General features: G+C 36.2%; 3 protein-coding genes across 7 annotated transcripts; 2 read left to right on the forward strand and 1 right to left on the reverse strand.

The window, feature by feature from the left end:
• The first annotated feature begins 1,896 nt into the window (after nt 1-1,896).
• LOC111787519 (O-Glycosyl hydrolases family 17 protein) lies at nt 1,897-5,766 on the forward strand. Its single transcript, XM_023667507.2, has 4 exons — nt 1,897-2,133; nt 3,767-5,020; nt 5,102-5,129; nt 5,240-5,766. Exons 1-4 carry the CDS (start codon nt 2,076-2,078, stop codon nt 5,400-5,402), a joined length of 1,503 nt encoding a protein of 500 aa, XP_023523275.1. The 5' UTR covers nt 1,897-2,075; the 3' UTR covers nt 5,403-5,766.
• Nucleotides 5,767-10,433: 4,667 nt separating this feature from the next.
• On the forward strand, nt 10,434-13,225 carry LOC111806658 (protein TIFY 6B). Of its 5 annotated transcripts, none has more exons than XM_087126561.1 (8): nt 10,434-10,677; nt 11,107-11,180; nt 11,675-11,699; nt 11,787-11,964; nt 12,045-12,138; nt 12,216-12,552; nt 12,669-12,726; nt 12,824-13,225. In XM_087126561.1, exons 1-8 carry the CDS (start codon nt 10,590-10,592, stop codon nt 12,942-12,944), a joined length of 975 nt encoding a protein of 324 aa, XP_086982687.1. In that variant the 5' UTR covers nt 10,434-10,589; the 3' UTR covers nt 12,945-13,225. The 5 variants fall into 5 exon arrangements, with proteins under 5 accessions (XP_086982687.1, XP_023547821.2, XP_023547829.2 ...); XM_023692053.2 differs by having other exon boundaries at nt 10,435-10,677; nt 11,023-11,180; XM_023692061.2 differs by lacking the exon at nt 11,675-11,699 and having other exon boundaries at nt 10,435-10,677; nt 11,023-11,180; nt 11,858-11,964.
• Nucleotides 13,226-17,656: 4,431 nt separating this feature from the next.
• LOC111807049 (uncharacterized) lies at nt 17,657-18,334 on the reverse strand. The gene has a single exon (XM_023692638.2). The coding sequence runs from the start codon at nt 18,236-18,238 to the stop codon at nt 17,846-17,848; it is 393 nt and encodes a 130-aa protein (XP_023548406.1). The 5' UTR covers nt 18,239-18,334; the 3' UTR covers nt 17,657-17,845.
• Nucleotides 18,335-19,423: the final 1,089 nt, after the last annotated feature.

A 19,423-nucleotide genomic window follows, 5' to 3' on the forward strand; every position in this document is an offset into this window, starting at 1 on the left:
AAAAAAAATACCACTTTTTAAATATTTTAAAAAAGTTTTCAAAAATTTTCATTATACCCTTAAGACTTTTTAAAATTTATGTTGAAAACTTAAAAAATAATCTTAACGTCAATACATCGTTTTAAAAATACTAATAAACTTTTAAAAGCAATATTAAAAAAGGAGATAATTTATAAGGTGTTGATAATTAACTATTGTTCATATACTGGCGATAATTTTTTTTTTTTTTTTTTTTTTTTTTTTTTTTACGAAGCCGTTCCTCTCTCCTTTCCAGTCGAGCAGCTTCTTCGAACCCGCCTTCTATTTTCCTTTCTTTTGACTGTTGAATCGTTCAATGCACCGTTCGTTCAACCGCGAGACCAAAGAAAGGGAGAAGCAGGGCGATAGACACGCTGCTCTTAGGAAGCAGTGCTAGAGCATCTCGGTTCGAGTCCGAGTAGCCAGGTTACGGAGAAAGAAGAAATAGCAATAAGGAGCGAAGACGAAGACAGAGTAGGCGATTTTTGATAAAAATTAACAGTGTTAATGCTACATTTAAAATTTAATGATTATTTTTTAAACCTAGTATTGATTATAAGTGTATTTTTTTTTATTTTTTTTAAAGTTGAAAAGTACCACTGAGACTTTTTAAAATTTATTTTTTAAATAAAGTAGGATAAGAAAATTTAATTTAAATTATTTTTAAAATAATATATATATATTTTTTTATAAATAATTTAGGCACTTATTTATTAATGTAAATAATAGAAATTGAAAGAAAATTCGTGTAATTGGAGGGGGCAAAGTCACGCGTCACTTAAGAAACGGCTTTTTCCCGGTTCAATGCAAAATTCCCAACGCCCAAGAAAACCTGACGCTCTGTCAAAGTGGGTATCCCATGCCGGCTCCCGACAACAACGGCCCAATAAAACCAAACCACTTATTTTTTACCCTTTTATTATTTTTTTATTTTTATTTTTATTTTTATTTTTTTACTTTTAAATTTTTAAATTTAGTATTTATATTTTCCTTTTTCTAAAATTTGAAATCAACTTTTATCTATTTAGTAAAATATCAATTTTATATTACATTTTAGGGAACAATATGAATTTTTTAACCAAAATATAGAAGTTTTAAAGCTATTTCTAAATATATATTAAAAGTATTTCAAACTAAAATAAAGGAAAATTGAAGAACACGACCGTTGGATCCAGTTGGCAGTTTCAGTCCACGTCAGCTGCTCTGGTCACATCGTGTGTTACAACTTTTGTCTACAACTTAGTTTTAAAGCTTACTCATGCTCTCTCTCACCCAACATGAAAAAAAAAAAAAAAAATTAAATACTTTTTTATTTATATAATTTGTTTTTTTATTCAGTTTTTCTCTTTTTTAAAATTTGAATTTTTTATCTCAATAAAATATAAATCTTTTTTGTCGGGATGGATTTCGCGTCCAAATTTGAGATATATTAAAAATAATGATCGATAAAATTATAAATTTAGTTCTTAAACTTTTAAATAATAAATTTATTTAAAATTTAAAAAAATGGAACAAATAAATTCATATATTCTAAAAAATGTCAGAAGAAATTGAAAATTCATAAATTTATGGGAGTTAATGGAGATCTAACACAAAATATAAAATTTAAAAATTTATGGGACAAAATTTAAAATATAAAATTAAGATATTAATTAAACATTTAATCTAAGATTAGGGATGAATAAATGGGAACAAAAACATTAAGACACTAAAGTTGTAAATTAATGATTTTTCATCCACCCATTCATTAAATTCTGTATGGTAACCCTTAACCTCATCAAATCTCCACCGTTGGATCTCTGACATGTTCCTGCGACACTCTCCACAGTCCACAATCCACACACTACACAGACAGTAAAAGTTAGCTCCCACTAGTCCACTTTTTGGTTCTCTCTCTTCAAATTTCTCTCTTTTTTATGGGTTTTGTTGTTTGGGATTCTCTTCTTTTTGGGGTCCGACCTAGATTTTGAATTGTGGGACACTGGGGTTTTTGCTTTGTGAACTGGGTCTGTGGAGAACCCCATTCTTTCGAGGGTTTCAAGTGAATTCTTCTTTCAATGGCTCTGATTCTGCTCTTTTTCCTTCTAGCCATTTCTGTTGTTTCTGCTGATCAAGGTGAGCTCCTCTTCTTTGTTGTTGCCATTCTTGTCAGATTGCATCTCTCTCTATTTGTTTCTTTTCCATTTGTTAGAATCAGTTTCAGTGTAGTGTTCTTGAGCTGTTCTTCAATGTTTGTTCTTCATTAGAAATTTTGTATTTTTGTTCTTTTTATTTGACTGGCCATAGTGGAATAAGTGTGCATGTGGTATTGTGTTGATGGGTTTTTGATATCTTTTGGAATGCTTGTCCATAACATTTTAGTGGGATCTGGACTTGGAATTTACTAGCAGGAATGTGTTATGAAAGGGGACTTTAGTTTCTGTTCTTAGAAGTTGAGGTTACTGATAATGAAACATTTCCTTTTGGTGAAAATGAAATCTATCTGAGCTTTTTTTGATGGGGAGTTTTCGTCAGCTACCATGTTTGGTTCCAGATCAATTTCCTTCTGTCTTTTAACATCTTAGTCTATTGTGGTGTGGAGAATCTTGGAAGAGGAATGTGGGATCTCACGTCGGTCGGGGAGGAGAATGAAACATTCTTTATAAGGGTGTGGAAACCTCTCACGGGAAGCTTGAGAGGGAAAGTTCAAAGAGGACAATATCTGCTAGCGGTGGGGCTAGAGCTATTACAAATGGTAACAGAGCTAGACACTGAGCGATGTGTCAGCGAGGAGGCTGAGCCCTGAGGGGGGTGGACATGAGGCGGTGTGCCAACAAGGACGCTAGGTCCCGAGGGAGGGTGGATTGGGGGGGAGTCCCACATCGAAGTGCCAGCAAGGACGCTGGGCCTGAAATGAGGGTGGATTGTGAGATCCCACATTGGTGGGGGAGAAGAACGAAACATTTTTGTTCCTATAAGGGTGTGGAAATCTTTCCCTGATAGACACGTTTTAAAAACCTTGAGGGGAAGCCGGAAAGGGAAAGTCCAAAGAGGACAATATCTGTCAGCGGTGGGCTTGAACTGTTACAAATGGTAACAGAGCTAGGCACTGAGCGATGTGCCAGTGAAGAGGCTAAGCCCTGAAGGGGGTGGACACAAGGTGATGTGCCAACAATGGCGTTAGGTCCCGAGGGGGGTGGATTGGGGGGGAATCCCACATCGATCAAAGAAAGGGAATAAGTGCCAACAAGGACATTGGGTCCTGAAGGGGGGTGAATTGGTAGATCCCACATCGGTTGGGAGGAGAACAAAGCACTCTTTTTAAGGGTGTGGAAACCTCTCCCTAGCAGACGCGTTTAAAAACCTTGAGGTGAAGCCCAAAAGTGAAAGCATAAAGAGGACAATATCGGCTAATTTTGGGCTTTAAGTAAGTGATCAAATTCTATCATGCGGTGTTTTATGGATGTTGGGGCCTTACACAAGCAAATAATAAAACATTTGAATCACCCAAACCTACTTACTTTTTTCATGGAAATGAGCTGTTACATTTGGAAACAATGACAATTTCTATAATTATGCTGTTTTCTTCTATATGTTCCTTTCATCTCTTCATCTCTTCCTCCCTTCCCCTATTTGGGTTGATTATAAGATTTTGTGTGATTATGTTGATGTTCTTTTTCATGTTCATCATCACGATTACGTGAACCGAGCTGAAAAATATTGCGTTCGTGCTGAAAAAGACTGTCTAAACTCGTGAATATAATTGCAGATGCATTCATTGGTGTAAACCTTGGTACAGACCTTTCTGATATGCCCAGCCCCACTCAGGTAGTTGCACTTCTTAAGGCTCAAAACATTAGACATATCAGGCTATATGATGCCGACCGTGCCATGCTGCTTGCGCTTGCCAACACAGGCATCCAGGTATCCGTTTCTGTACCTAATGACCAACTCCTTGGAATTGGCCAGTCCAACGCGACTGCAGCCAACTGGGTCGCTCGAAATGTCATCGCCCATGTTCCTGCCACCAACATCACAGGCATAGCCGTTGGCTCTGAAGTTCTTACCTCTCTTCCAAATGCTGCCCCAATCCTAGTCTCAGCCCTAAAGTTCATTCAATCTGCTCTCGTCGCATCTAATCTAGATCGCCAAATCAAAGTTTCTACTCCACATTCTTCTTCCATTATTCTCGATTCGTTCCCGCCTTCGCAGGCCTTCTTTAACCGTTCATGGGACCCTGTCATGGTCCCTTTACTTAAATTTTTGCAGTCCACCGGGTCGTATCTCATGCTTAATGTCTATCCGTATTACGATTACATGCAATCGAATGGTGTGATTCCTCTAGACTACGCTCTTTTTCGACCCCTCCCTCCAACCAAGGAAGCTGTTGATGCCAATACCCTCTTGCACTATACTAATGTCTTTGATGCAGTTGTTGATGCTGCATATTTCGCAATGTCGGCTTTAAACTTCACCAACATTCGAGTTGTTGTAACGGAGTCAGGCTGGCCATCTAAGGGTGATGCGTCGGAGCGAGATGCAACATTAGACAATGCTAACACTTACAATAGCAACTTAATTCGACATGTTCTTAACAACACTGGAACACCGAAGCATCCCGGAGTTCCTGTTAGTACCTACATATATGAGCTCTACAATGAAGATTTAAGACCTGGTTTGGTCTCAGAAAAAAACTGGGGTCTCTTCTATCCAAATGGAGTGCCAGTTTATATCTTACACTTAACTGGTGCTGGTGCTGTTTTGGCAAATGATACCACAAACCAGACGTTCTGTGTTGCAAGAGACGGTGCCGATCGTAAGCTGCTGCAGGCAGCCCTGGATTGGGCTTGTGGACCGGGAAAAGTCGATTGCTCCTCGTTATTGCAGGGGCAGCCATGTTATCAACCAGATAATGTTATAGCTCATGCAACCTATGCTTTCAATGCATATTACCAGAAAATGGCTAAGTCTCCAGGGACCTGTGATTTCAAAGGAGTAGCTATCATCACCACCACAAACCCAAGTATGATATCTTGAAATTCTTAGAAATAGTGTATATTTTCCGATGATTTGCTAATACTCGGTTTGACGTTTCTTGTTTCAGGTCATGGTACGTGTATTTTCCCAGGAAGGTAAGAGACGACGACTCCTAAATAGTCCTACTAAATTACGTCTGGTCTTAGTTAAACGCTATACGCAAAAGCGTATATATGTCCTACTCACTGAGCTTTTTGTATTGCAGTAATGGATATAATGGGACTTTAGTTAATAGCACATCTTTGGCTCCATCTTCAAACTCTTCTGATTCAGCTGGTGGGTGCCGTCCAAAGTCTCTCTATGGTAGCAACCCTTACACCATGTCAATGATCTTGTCTGTCTTATTAATGACTTTGGCATTCTTGTGATGTTGCTGCTGCTGCTGCTGCATTTTTCGTCTTGTATTCGTATATCTCCACGACGGTTTTGGATTTTCAAGCTTAGTCCCGTTTGGTTCCAAGCTATTGTAACTTATTTAGCCAGTTTTGGTATGGTTGAGGGTGGACGAGTGGGGGATAGGATCGTGAATGTGGCTATATTAGTCGTCGATCGAGTTCGACGAGCCATCGTTTGGATTTTGTAGAGAGAGGAAAAAAAAGGAAATCAAAGGATTATTTGTGAGCTCGTATAAGTTGTAACTATCATCATCATTCTTTGGAGTCTCCATTGCTTAGCAAGTTTGTTCGGATCTTCAGTTTAATTCACTCAAAAATATTGTAGTTGAAGCCTAAACCTTTTCTTTTCTTTCTAAATTGATATTTACCTAAACATTTATTAAATTTTGTTAACAAATTAAAAATGAATAATTTGATATGACGTTAAATGCCACTAGCTAGTGTCGTTTTTATGCAATGTCGTCACTAGCTTAGAAAACAGCTGTTGGTGGACTGACCCTCCTCTCATATTTAACGTTAGCCCTCATGGTCGATGGTTTAATCAACAATCTAACCACCCAAGTTAGAGTAACTAAAGGGATACGTACAACTTAGAGCTCACGCGTTGGTTATTGAAACGCTCCTAAACAATTATCAAAGCGCCACGTGATATCACCCTAATTCAAACATCAACTCGAAAGTAGGTCGAAAGTGGGGCTAATGTTATGGACAAAATAATAGCTTGTCACCCGAGATGCATTAACACACATGTCTATTTTATTAATAGAAAAAGTATTATTATTATTGTCAAACATGTCCATAAATTAATAAATAGAAGTTTCTTAATATTTTAAATATTTTAAATATTTTCTGGACACAATTGGAAAATTTTAAAAATTTTAAAAATTTTAAATTTAATATTCGGAAAATAAAAGGTAAAAAATAAAATTAAAAAAAAAAAAAAACGACAAAGATTTTGGGGGTGGGGTAAGTTACATTATTGCAACTCTGCCATTTGCCCGTTGTCTCCAATGTGCTTCAGCCAAAAAGGAAAAAAAAAATAATAAATAAAATATTGTTATTTAATTTTTGTAAAAATTTGAGGAGATTTCTAGATCATTGTTTTAATCGACAAAATTTGGCCACAGAATACAAAGAACAGTCCAAACACCGATTCGTATTTATTTATTTATTTATTTTATTTATAATTTTATATTTGCACGTGTTTTTTTAATCATAAATAAATATACTTTCACTTCTTCCAATAAATTACTGAAAAGATTCTTCTGCGTTCTGTCGCATCGTGCATTCTAAAAGCTTTATTTATTTCATATATATATATATTTTTTTTTAAATTGGAAGTCCCATTATATTTATGATATTAATAAATAATTAATTTTGTCCACTCTAGACAATATTTTTATATTTAAAATATAGTTTAAATATTTCCCATATTAAATAAATTTTTTTTCATAAATGAGGAAGTTAGAACTTCAGATTATATATAAGTTTTAATAAATTATTTATTTTGGAAGAAAATTATTTTTAATAATTAACAATTTACGACTAGAGATTAGTTTGTGACTCTCTGATAATCTATCGTGTCTTTCAACTACTAAGACAGTATGTAGACTCTTGTCAATCGAGACAGGTTCACTGTTAGCGGACAGTTGGAGACCCCTAATAGATTTCACATAATAATATGATAGCCGATGATGAAGTTGCACAGAACCATGGCTACACACTCGTTTTCTAGGGTTTTCTCTTCCTTCCCCGCTGGTCAACAATTCCAACGAACGTTTTTTCTTGATTTTCAATTTTTCTCTCAAAATTTGTATGTTACAAACGAATCTCTAGATTTGAATCACAGTTCACAGAAAAATTGAGAAGAGACCAAACAATTGTAACGACTATAAGCTAGGTTGGATGAAATTGTTTGATATATAAATAATACATACCATGTGACCTTTATTCACATGTTATGTATGTTTGAGCATGATTGAATGATGGTATGACTACATACAAGATTTACGAGACATCGATTTAGAAATGTATTCCAATGCATGACTAAGGAATTTAAGTCATGATGGCATGAAAGTATTATGCCCGAGACTTCATACATGTTGCATGCACATACGATCATGGACTATTTTTTCAATTACGTACACACAGACAGACTCATACACGTAAAAAAAATATTATTCTTGAAATTAAACAACGTCATTTAATTTTGACTTTTTCTTTTAAAAAAAAAAGTTTGTTGTAAGATATGAAAATTAATATAAAAAGTTTGTATGCATTGTACGTTTCTTATATAGTTTAATGAGATATTAATTAATTAATTAAGATATGCGTGACAGTGAAGCATAAAATTTAGTATAAAGTTTTCATATTATATAAAGGGGAGCTGTTGTGCCAAAAATAGAAATGCTTTGTTTGAAAGTAGGCAACCCCCATAATAGTAAAGCTTCAAAATAAATGATTATGCTCCATTATCAATTTCTCATCATTATCCTTATCAAATATACTAATAATTAAATTTTAAAGTTGAGTAAATGATTACATTTATTTTATGTTTTCGATTAGGTTAATGATATGTTTAAGGTTGGTTTTTAAACACAATTTTGTTTCTTTTTAAGGATGTTCAAACTATTGTTGTGTTCGTCACGTTTCAAATTTATGGACTGAAATTACATATTTATGACATCTATTCGTACTCTTGATAAATGCGTGATATTCGAGTAAAAGAGAGGTATATGAACATTTTATATTGGGTGATTTCTTGGTAATCTTCTTAAGAAGTATGTGAGTGAAGATGTAACAGCCCAAGCTCATTACTAGTAGATGTTGTCTGTTTTGATCCGTTACGTATCGTCGTTAGTCTTAAGGTTTTAGAACGTGTCTACTAGGGAGAGGTTTTCACGGTGTTCTAAATAACGCTTCGTTTCTCTCTTCAACCAAGGTGAGATCTCTCACAATCCACTCCTTTGGGGTTCAGTGTCCTCATTGGCTCGCCGTCTAATGTCTATCTCTGATACCATTTGTAATAGTCTAAGTCTACTGCTAGCAGATATTGTCTGTTTTGACTCGAATTGAGCTGTTATAAATGGTATCAGAGCCAGTCACCGAATGATGCGAGACATTGGTCAGAATAGAGTTAAACCCTCCCTATAGTAGACGCGTCTTAGAACCGTGAGACTGATGATGATACATAATGAGCATAGTAGCCAAATATTCTCAAGTGATTAACATTTGCATTTATTCTACTCTACGATTCTTGAGGTGCAATGCACTCAGTCATTCTTTCCTCACTGTCGCTTTTATTTGGATGTGATTTCAGTTCATTCATGAGCACCTTATTTATTCGAGTGTCGTAATAATCAATTTTCTTATAAATTGATTTGAAAAATTAATAATTTTAAAAAATGTTTAATATGTCTTTAAAATTTTAATTTTATATCTAATAAATCTTTAAACTTTAAAAAATTAAAAAAAAAATCTTTAAACTTTTAATTTTATGTTTAATATATTTTCTTTTTATATATATAATTATTTTTGTTTTTTTTTTCCATAATTCAAAATTATTATTGGGCGTTAGAAGACAAATAAAAACAAATATTTTAATAATTAAGGATTGATTCTTTGACTTTTTTGTTTTAATTAATCAAAATAAAATAATAAAAAAAATATTTCTTCCTTTTCTTTATAGAGAGAATAAAATATTAAAACAGATTGATGCTTAAATCTTTTTTTATATGGAACAAAATATTGATTTAACCGATACTTGAAAGGAACTAATTATATTATTTTTTTCCCTTTTGACTTCGGATTGATTTGAATATTTTTCGAGCTCGAACGTTCTATAAATTATAGCAAAGGATTAACATTTTTTTCTTCCAGAAGTCAGGTTTTGGATTTAGAAATCCGATAAAGGTCGAACTTTCTATGAATTGTAGCAATCACCTATCTACGTACATAAAAATTGCAGATCAATTGTGTGATATGGCCTTGTAGCTATAATCTATCTGTGTCCCGATAGTTGTACCTCTACTTTACGATCTTTAACTTTCTGGAACTACTCATTTGTGTGCATGAAAGTCAACCAATTTTGAATAATGCAAACACAGACAGACTGGTGGGACCTAAAACTTGACTGGTCATGGACCCCACTTCTTTTCGCACTAAAAAAATTTGATGTACTATATTTCCATACACACGATATGTACAAACATTACTTTCATACGTCATTGGCTTGAGTATGAGTAGGAGTACAGTCATTTTTGAACGACGCGCCACTTGGATCTTCCTACCGTTATCATCACTGGTAACGACAATATAGGCGAGGAGAAATATAAGAGTCGTTTGTTTTCGTGTAAGTTCTACTTTCGAGAGTAGAGTTTGTGGTTTTTAAGATGGTAGTTAGTTGATTTGAAATGATGTGCAAAAACCCATTTTATCCGTAGTTGAAATAAACTTAAGCGATGATAAAAATTTGAAGAAGGTTCCACGAAACCACAAAAAAAATAGACCTCAAACGCTATTCTAATTAGACTTCGAATATAAAATTCACGTGAAAATCATAAAAATAAATAAATAAATAAAAACAAAATATAATATAAATAGGCACACTTCAAAAATTATTTTTTTTTTTAAAAAAAGGAAGGAGACAAGAAGGAAGGCACGTAATATCATGTCAACATTTGTTTTTCGTTTTAAAGTTGTAAAATAAATAGTAATATTCACACATTGAGTAAAAAAGAAAAAAAAGAAAAAATCGACGAGTTGAGGCGAATAAATCGTTAGGTGGCGAAAACATCGGGATTAATCAATTAGTGAACCACGTGCGGAAAGCCACGTGGCAGTCTATGACAGAGTGACAGCAAATGAGAGTGGTACCACCGCCGAAGTAATGCGTGGAGGGTCTTCACAATTCGCACGTTGTGAGTTACCGGCTAAGACGGTCACCTCACCGGATCTATCGGTAAAACTCTTCCGGTTAATTCATAGACATGCTTATATTCCTTCGACAGGCCAATATCCAATTACGCCTTTCTTCTCTCTTCTTTGCTTTATTTTGCTGCTCTTCAATTCTCCTTTCCTTTTTCTTTGTTTCCGAGTTGGTCTTCTGTGGTCGTTTTTTTTGTCTGAATTTTGTGTTGCTGTCGGGTTTTTTTGTCTGAAATGGAGAGGGATTTCTTGGGTTTGAGCTCTAAGGAGCCATTGGCTATGGTGAAAGAGGAAATCGACAACGATGGAGTCCAGGATTCTGGTAAATTTTCTTCCGGTTCCGTTTTGTTTCTTTGTTTTGGAATCCTCTGTTTATTGCTTGTTGAATCTTGAAGTTCTTGGTCGGAGTTGCTTTTTTGGGACTCAGACAGAATTCCCAGTTGAAATTAATGGTTACTCTTTGTTATTGATTAGCTAGGTAACAAAATCCTCTTTGATTTCAGCTTAAAATCTGTTGTTCTCCATATAATTAGGGCATTTTCTATGTGTTCTTGTTTTGGAGCTATGAAATTTTGAAATTCCCTAATTTCATGTGTAGTTCTTAGTCAAGATAATCTAGTGTTACTGTCTGGTATGTTCATTGATCTTCATGGCGGCGTTCTTTTAGGGTATACTAAAAGTTCTGGCGTTCCATGGTCCTCTAACAAGCCCGCCGCCCTTCCTCATCTGATGCCTTCCAAGATTTCTGCAGGGGACAAGACTTCGAAGCTCGCTTCTGATCCGGTCGTGGTTACCTCGGATCAACAAAGAGCAGCTGAAATACAGGTTTCATATGTGTTCTTCAGTGTTGTTTTTGATGTATGAACTTGTAAACTAGAACTTTATCATCTTGCATATATACCTAATATGAGTTAGACATAGATGTTGGAAATCATTTCAAACATGGTTCAGCATAGAAACCAACCATAGTTAGATTTCAAAATGGTCGGGAGGCATTTGACTCATGGATTGTTAAACCGAGGCCGAGGTTAAGAAGTCGATCCTATATTGGTTGGACTGCATAATCCATAGACAGTTTACATAAACTAAATTTCTATGACTTATTTTCTTTGTATAGCCCAAAGATAGTTTACACTAACGCAGATCTCTCGACTCCAGGCTTTCGAAATCCAATTACGACGAGATCGCGTGTGAAAACATCTCATTATTATGTTTAAAGAGGATTAACAGATGTATTTGCCTTTTCTAAATATATGGTTGTCTTTTGTTTGGGCTGATATGGTTGTATCGCTTTCTCCGGTTCGACTTGTTCAATCTAGAAAACGTTCAATCACGATAGGCAAGGTGGTCCTCATTTTTCCTTGGAAGCTTATCCTATGCAACCTGATATGTATTCGACTTATCGTCCTCACGAAGCAAAACTATTTTCAGTTCCAAATCAAGGTATATCAGTTTCCTTAGGCAATCCATCCTTGAAGAACCCTTTTGCTCTTCCTGGTCAGATGGCTGGTTCTATCCTCAAACAACCACTTGGAGGAGTCCCTGTCTCGAGTGCTCCAAATTCCCTTTTCCCGCCGTTCGGTTCCATTGTCGGGATCCCTGAACCATGGTAATACTCTTAGACTTTTACCTTTCAACTTCATTACTTCACTATATTGAGCTAACAGGTAGAACTATCCCGTGTTTCAGGAGTAGCATGAAACCGACTGGTGGATCCCCAGCTCAATTGACTATCTTTTACGGCGGTACCGTCAACGTCTACGATGACATTACCCCCGAAAAGGTATTTATTAACCCCTGGCCGTTTCGAAAAGAGTCATAATTTTGCCTCTTTTGAAGTAACATAGTACTCGTTTCCAGGCTCAGGCTATAATGTTCCTGGCTGGAGCTGGAGCTGCCATTTCCAAAATTGCACATCCAAAAGCTCAACCTCATGGAATGGGTGCAAAAATGGCTGCAGCAAGTGACGTTGCTCCAACGAACCAACCCGTAACCACCTTGCCTTGTCCTGCTCTCTCGAGCCCCTTGTCCGTTTCTTCTCACACAGGTGCCCAGTCTGCAAGCGGATCAAGCTGCACCGATGAGTTGAGAGGAGCTAAAAGCAATAGAGTCCACACCACTCCTATCAGCAAAGGAGAGCCTCTAAGAATAGTCAATCCAATCGGCTCTGTCACTGCTACTGCTATGATGCCCTCTGGTATGCCATACTCCTACAGCAGTGATCATATTTCACCATAAACGTTCTTGATAGTATAATAGGTCGAAACTTTCTCGAGTCGCAGCTGATATTTCGTTTCCTGTTTTCTTCTACAGCTGTTCCACAGGCTCGTAAAGCTTCGTTAGCTCGGTTTTTAGAAAAGCGCAAGGAGAGGTTAAGTCCCTTTATGATTTCTTGACTAAAAAGAACATAATCAAAGAAAATGTAGATCCAAATTCTATAATCTGAACAATTATGGACATACATATAGGGTGATGAGCTCTGCCCCATACAATCTTAGCAAGAAATATTCCGAGTGTGCTGCAACAGAATCGAACGGTGCAAATTTCTCAAGTCCTATCACAGGCAACAGTGCTAATGTGGCAAGCTAAGCGCAACGATCGTGTACGATGCAGAACTTAGATAAGAATGAATTTCATATGATGTTTTGTACTAATTGTTATGGTCTATTATTATCTGAACAACAAACCTTGAAGGGATTGGACTATATTCAAGTTTCAAAGTTCCACGTCTTAAATAATATTTTCCTATACATAATTGTTGTAGGGTTGTGAATTCATGTTCAAACTTTGGTTGGATCATTTGCTTCCAACATCCTTATGTAGCGTTAATGTACTATTCCATCTCGAGAATTTCACACCCTTACTAAGAATGCTTTGTTCTTCTCTCCGATTGATCTTTCATTTAGTATACCATTTAGAACATCTCGTGCTTATATTGCATACTTATCTAGTGATAAAGATTTTGTTGGTAGGTGTTTGAGGGTGAGAAGATAAGATTGGTTGAAGATCATGGAGTGTGGTGTTGGTGTAATGAACAAGGGTTTGAAGTGGGAGTTGCAGGTAAATTCTTGAGCTATAAGAAACCGATCTTTCATTTTCCCCACTAAGGTAACAACAAAAGGGTTTCAATCTCAAGCCTTTGTCTAATTAATTATAAATTTAATTTGTACAATCTGGGAAATCATTATCCTAAGCTTAGGTTTTAGATCTCAATTTTATAAACTCTAAATTGAATTTTATGAATTCAAAATCTTTAATTTTTTATTAAAAAAAATATAAAAGGTAAATTTGTAATTTAAAAAAAAAAAATTGTTAATTGAGAAAGGTGTTTGAAATCCAAATGCAATAATGTGGCCGACATGAATTTTGAAAGATAAGATTTTATTTAATTTCAATTTTATTGAAAAAAAAAAAGAAAAAAAGAAATCGACATAAATTTCACGTGTTGCGTTTGAGTATGACTATTCTGACCCCATACTCAGTAATAATGGTTTTTCGGTTTTTATTTTATTTTTATATAATTTAAATATTGTTATCATTTAGAAATCGGTAAAATAAGGATTTAGATATTTCGAATATTTCTATTTAGTTTTTTTTTATTCTCCTTCAATATTTAAATTAGAAAATTGTAGTCTAAAATAAAAAAATATTTTCATATTTGCAAAAAATTATTTAAAATTTTTTTCTCAAAGAAAAAAAGGGAATAGGGGTGTGTAGACGGTCACGTTTTTAACGTATGAACAAAGCCTGAAAGTCGGGGGTCCACCGTGGAGAGGAAAACGCGTCATTCTGTCACAATCTCCCAACCAATCACAGACGTCTGTGACGGTCGGTGATGTTTAGGCAGTGGCCTATCATTTTCAACCCCTCTTTTTAATTTTTTATGCTATAAATATTCATAACAAAGGGGATAAGTGGATAAGGATGAGAGGTAGGCGGGTGCAGGATAGACCGGGAACCACCTGATCATTGCCCTCACCTCCCTTCCTGAATTCATTTGGAATTTGAGAGTAAATTGACTAATGGGGAAATGGGAATGATAATTTTGGACTTTCAATATTCAGAAATTGAGTGGATGAAATGGAAAAACAAACCAACAATATGCCGAACGTGTCGGGCTACTACTTGGAAATGCGATAATAGAAAAATCAAAATCAAATAATTATCCAAGGCCAACAAAATGTTCGTATATCCCAGAGTTCAATTCAGCGTCGACTCGTGTCACACTCTTGTGTTCGTGTCGTTCGCTTGTTGAAGCCCATTTCAAATGATAACGCTCATGCTCTCCTACAATTACACAAGTAGAGCCTAAAGGAAAAGCATGAATTCGTCTACCACAAGCAATATCATCATAAGAACAGCCTTCTAAGCTTCCTTCGAAATGATCCAAATTAACATACACTAACGATATGAAGCCCAGAAACAATTTAACAAACAACAAGAAAGAGGAACACTTAGAAAGAGGACTTCCTGCAAATGCTTCAAAATCCTATCAGGAAGTGTCCCGACGAGACGAACAAGTGAAGACAAACACTATAATACAACAATTAGTTCCAAACTTTGACCCGTCCGTAAACATTCGGGCCAGGCCAATTTGCGTTACACCTCAACTAGTTTCACGTAACAGCCATCTAACCCCACAAAAACTAGTTTATAGAATGTAATATCCCTGACTGACACAGTATAAACCCGTTCCCCAGTCAGCAGTTGTGTACCCAAACATGGACTGTGTAGGGCAATCGACTTGGACTCTATATAATTATATTTGCAAAAGCACGTGGCCATGTTGTTATAACATTTGTTCAACACAGCTCTGGCCTAAGTCATAAGAAATAGTTGGATTTGTGCCTCCATGTGGTGGGAGTAACTGGAAACAACTCAGGTCTTTTCAGTCATCATCATTCCATCTTGTGATTTTCAACGTAAGTTAAAGTACACATGGACCTCCTTTTCTAAGATCCATCTCTCAGATGTTATTGAGTTGGAGTCCTAGAAGTTTAAGTCGAAGATCAAGAAAGAAACAAACGGTGGATCATGTTGGGATTGTATATACTTCTCAAAGTCTACGGGACAATGAAGACGGCCAAAAGCTATAGAAGATTGGAGTTTCATTTGAATGAGTATTCATGCACGTACAAAATTATACTGAGGATGCAAAAATCAACGGTTCTCAATTGGCAAAGGAAATTCACATGAAAACGTCAAGTTTTCCAATTTGCATCTCATACCGAAAATATCTCTTTCACATCATAAATGGGTCCTTCCAGGATCTGACACATTGGATGAAATGGGAAAAATCAAAGCCTTCCAAGCCAAGAAGACGTCATTTCAGGAAGATACAATAATCTAAAATTCCAACCTCATGTTCCTCACAAGAGAAGCACCAAGATCAAGATTTCTCCACATTCTCCTCTTCTTTAGAATCTCCTAGCCTAAAGAAAAGGAAGAATCTAAGGCCACTGGCTGTCTGTATTTAAACTGTTTGTGATTTGGGACCAAGAAGCTATTTACGAGAGAGAAAAGCTCAATTCAAAGGAAGCTCAACAAAGAAAGGCTCTAGACACTCACAGGGAGAATCCTTCCACATAAGACTTCCTAAGCAGGGGAAAACAGCCTTCTTGGAAATTCTAACCATCCAAAATAAAAAAAAACAAGGAGCATAGGGGAGCAAGGATCACGCGAATGACAAATAATAGCAAGGATCACAAAAAAGGTGAAGAATTGCCTAAAAGAGAATCCATCCGAAGGTTTTCCACCCGCAATTAGAAACCATTAGCCCTAGGACGGCAATGAATATCAACCACAAAAAGGACAACGATTCTGAAAATTATACAAGGTGGAGTTTCACAAAGAAGGCAGACAGTAACCACAAGTCCTCCAGCAAGCAAGCCATCCTCGATAGAAAATTTCAAAATATTGAAAAGAGCAACTAGGTGAGATAACTTTCCAATTCTTGAATATGCCTTTAGCATAAGAAACCAAGATCCATTATACAAGATGAGCATCATATTGCACACAAAAAATGTATGCCATAAAAGCATTCGACTCCAAAGAGGAAAACAAAGTCTTTCAGCCAACAAGGTTATACTTCAAAGTTTCAAGTTCCCTATGCCCAACACATCTAACAAAACCATTCTCAAGACAATCTCACACCTAACCCCTAACCGAATGAAAACCCTACCCTTATCAACACTCTCCCACGAGAAATCCCTCTGAATTTTCTCCAATCCATTACTGAAGCTGGAATATAGTGCAAAACAAACGGGATAAGTATCAATAAGTGTCCCTTGGTGAAAAGACATTCTTTCTAAGAAGAGACACTTTTGGTCGTCTTCTATGATAGGACTCCAAAAAGGGTAAAAGGTTGTACTTTAACTTGAAAGGTTCCTCGTGTACAAAAGTTAGAACAAATATAGTTCCCTTCTACAATTACAATGAGGGTCGTAAATTATGATTCAAAATAGACTTAGTGTTGGCAGACAAAGGGCGGCCTTTTCCTAGAAAGAGAGGTCACTAGGACCAATTCTATAATAGGATTCCAAAAGGGTATAAGATTTTACTTGAAGGCTTTGTGGAACTCGTACAGTTACTCATGGACAAGAGTAGAAACAAGAACGGCACCTCTTCTAAAAAATCCAACAAAGCTAAACTGCTTCAATGATTTTAGAAGGTTACAGTAGGTCTCAAAATAAACTTGGACAACAGTATGGTTGGTGCTATTTCTGAGCAAGTCCTAGAAGTCCATATAGAAGTCTATGGGACGTTCATAAAGCACCATTAGAAAGACAAGTATAACTGCCGCCAAAGGAGCTAACAAACAAGGGGCAGTAGGGACGAACTTAACATTAAGAAGAAAACATAGCATTTAGAACGACGTCAATAAATCTAAAGACAAGAACTGCATACACCACAATTAGATTTGGGACAGGAAGTGCATCTTCCTCAACCGATTCTCCTATGTACCAAGAAAGTATCACATTAAGCTAGAAACCAGATAAATTCAACGCCCATGTGCAAGTAAAACATAAATGGTGAATGACAACAAAGTTCATCATTTTCATCAGCATTGATCCAATGCAAACACTAAAAACAATGACAAACAAAGCAACCATAGTGTAAGTAGAACAAAAAAAAAAAAAAAAAAAAAAAACTAACATCCCAATACTAAATAACACTAACATTTCCACTGTATAAGAAAACAGAACGACAGTGTTTACAAAAACATAAACCCTAATCACCACTCCCACGAACCAGCTATATGAATAAAAACTTTGTAATCCGCAAACATTTCAATCGGACGGTAAGACATTCAAGACTCATATCAGTTTCATAATATGTAATAGCAGTATCAGAGTGGAACACAAAACGAGCTGCAATATCCATAATATAGCATCAAAAAACCGAAATTAAAGAAAAAATCCCAAAACAGAAGAAAGAAAAAAACAGACCCAATTACTCGAAAACCCACGATTCGCCGCCCATCTCCATCCTCAATCCCGATTCTTCAACCTCTCGACACGCTGGTTCAATTGCTCAACCTTCACAACCAAATGAGTGACAGAGTACAACAGCCAGTAGAACACAAGCGCCGCAGCGATCAAGAGTGCATTACGTTGGCTCTTCATGATCGATTTCTGGTGGCGAAGGTATTCTGAAGGGGTACAGGAGTCCGATTCGCAAGTGGGGCGAGTCTCGTATTTCCAATAGATGTCCATGAGCAAGAAGAGGCAAAAGGGGACGACGGAGAGGAACGGCTTGAGAAGGTTGCGAGTGACGGCGATTAGGCCCTTGCGAAGGCCATCAAGACCTGGAAGCGTGAGGAGGAGAACCATGATTGCCTCGGCGGCGGCGGCATAGCCAAGAACGACCCATTCCAACGCCATTAGTGATAGATCCGAAGAGGGAATTGGAAGTCTGTGGGATTGATTGATCTGTGTGTGAAATGAAATTGAATGCTTTTTGGTGTAGCGGTGTGAAGATGAGTTTTGCTTTGGGGATTAACGAAGACGGAACATTGGCGAAGCACGTGCCAAGTGATGCTGGCATGTGTGAAATGGGACACGTGTCATTTTTTTGGTATTTCACAAACTAATTTTTTTATTTAATTCCTAAACTATCGAATACGTCTAATTCTACTTTTAAAAAATAATAATACTTCATAAAATTTGTCCTTATTTAGTTTCTAAATTTAATTTACAAAACTTATCAATTTTTTATTTTTTTTTTAATTTACATATTTATAATACATAAAATCAAATTTAATTAATTTTAAAATTTACTAGAGATTTATTAAAATATAAAATTGAAAATTTATAGACCCGTCTGCAACGGTTCAAGCCCACCGTTTTGATCCGTGACATAATGTATCGCTGTTAGCCTCACATTTTTAAAATACGTCCTGTTGGGGGAGAAGTTTTCACACCTTACCAAGAATGTTTCGTTCTAATCTCCAATCATGTGTGATCTCACATGGGTTGGAGAGAGGAATGAAACATTCATTTTAAAGGTATGAAAACCTCTCTCTAGTGGTCCCTACCTCACCATCGTGATTATTTAATAGAACAGATTGAGATGAAGCTTAGGATCCATAAATTGTAATATATAGTAGGGTCAATCAGTAGTGGACTCGATGGAATTGGAGGAGATACCATAATTTTCATTAACGGATGAAGATAAACTGGAGTCGAGGAATTCAGTAATAACTCATGTCCAAGATTCGAAATTTGAATTTTACAGCGTTTCCCTACATCCCTTGCGATACGATCACGTTACCTACTCCTCGCTTCTTAAGAGTGAAAACTATCACCATGGACGTACGAGCTCTTCTAGCATGCTTTGTCATCACTCACATGCATCTCCTCGCTTCTTAAGAGTGAAAATTATCCCCATGTACTTACACGAGTCCTTTTAGCATGTTTTGTCATCACTCACAGTCTCACATGCATCTGAGGAAAATTCCCAAGAGGTCACTCAACATAGAATTGTTCCAAACAAAACAGACTTATCTATGAATTTCCTATGATTGAGTCACCAAAAGGAAGATGCACCTTATTAATATAGGTAGTGAC

This window comes from Cucurbita pepo, chromosome 1 (genome assembly GCF_057944985.1).
Source record: "Cucurbita pepo subsp. pepo isolate OVF chromosome 1, ASM5794498v1, whole genome shotgun sequence".
NCBI classification, from domain to species: Eukaryota; Viridiplantae; Streptophyta; class Magnoliopsida; order Cucurbitales; family Cucurbitaceae; genus Cucurbita; species Cucurbita pepo.

What these genes read in the sequence shown, in the direction of transcription:
- LOC111787519 (XM_023667507.2), top strand. Translation starts at nt 2,076, where the DNA reads ATGGCTCTGATTCTGCTCTTTTTCCTTCTAGCCATTTCTGTTGTTTCT. An exon ending in TGTTGTTTCTGCTGATCAAG is followed by an intron (nt 2,134 to 3,766) that starts GTGAGCTCCTCT and finishes ATATAATTGCAG; the next exon opens with ATGCATTCATTGGTGTAAAC. An exon ending in CATCACCACCACAAACCCAA is followed by an intron (nt 5,021 to 5,101) that starts GTATGATATCTT and finishes TTCTTGTTTCAG; the next exon opens with GTCATGGTACGTGTATTTTC.
- LOC111806658 (XM_023692037.2), top strand. Translation starts at nt 10,590, where the DNA reads ATGGAGAGGGATTTCTTGGGTTTGAGCTCTAAGGAGCCATTGGCTATG. An exon ending in ATGACATTACCCCCGAAAAG is followed by an intron (nt 12,139 to 12,215) that starts GTATTTATTAAC and finishes ACTCGTTTCCAG; the next exon opens with GCTCAGGCTATAATGTTCCT. An exon ending in TTAGAAAAGCGCAAGGAGAG is followed by an intron (nt 12,727 to 12,823) that starts GTTAAGTCCCTT and finishes ACATACATATAG; the next exon opens with GGTGATGAGCTCTGCCCCAT.
- LOC111807049 (XM_023692638.2), bottom strand. Translation starts at nt 18,238, where the DNA reads ATGGCGTTGGAATGGGTCGTTCTTGGCTATGCCGCCGCCGCCGAGGCA.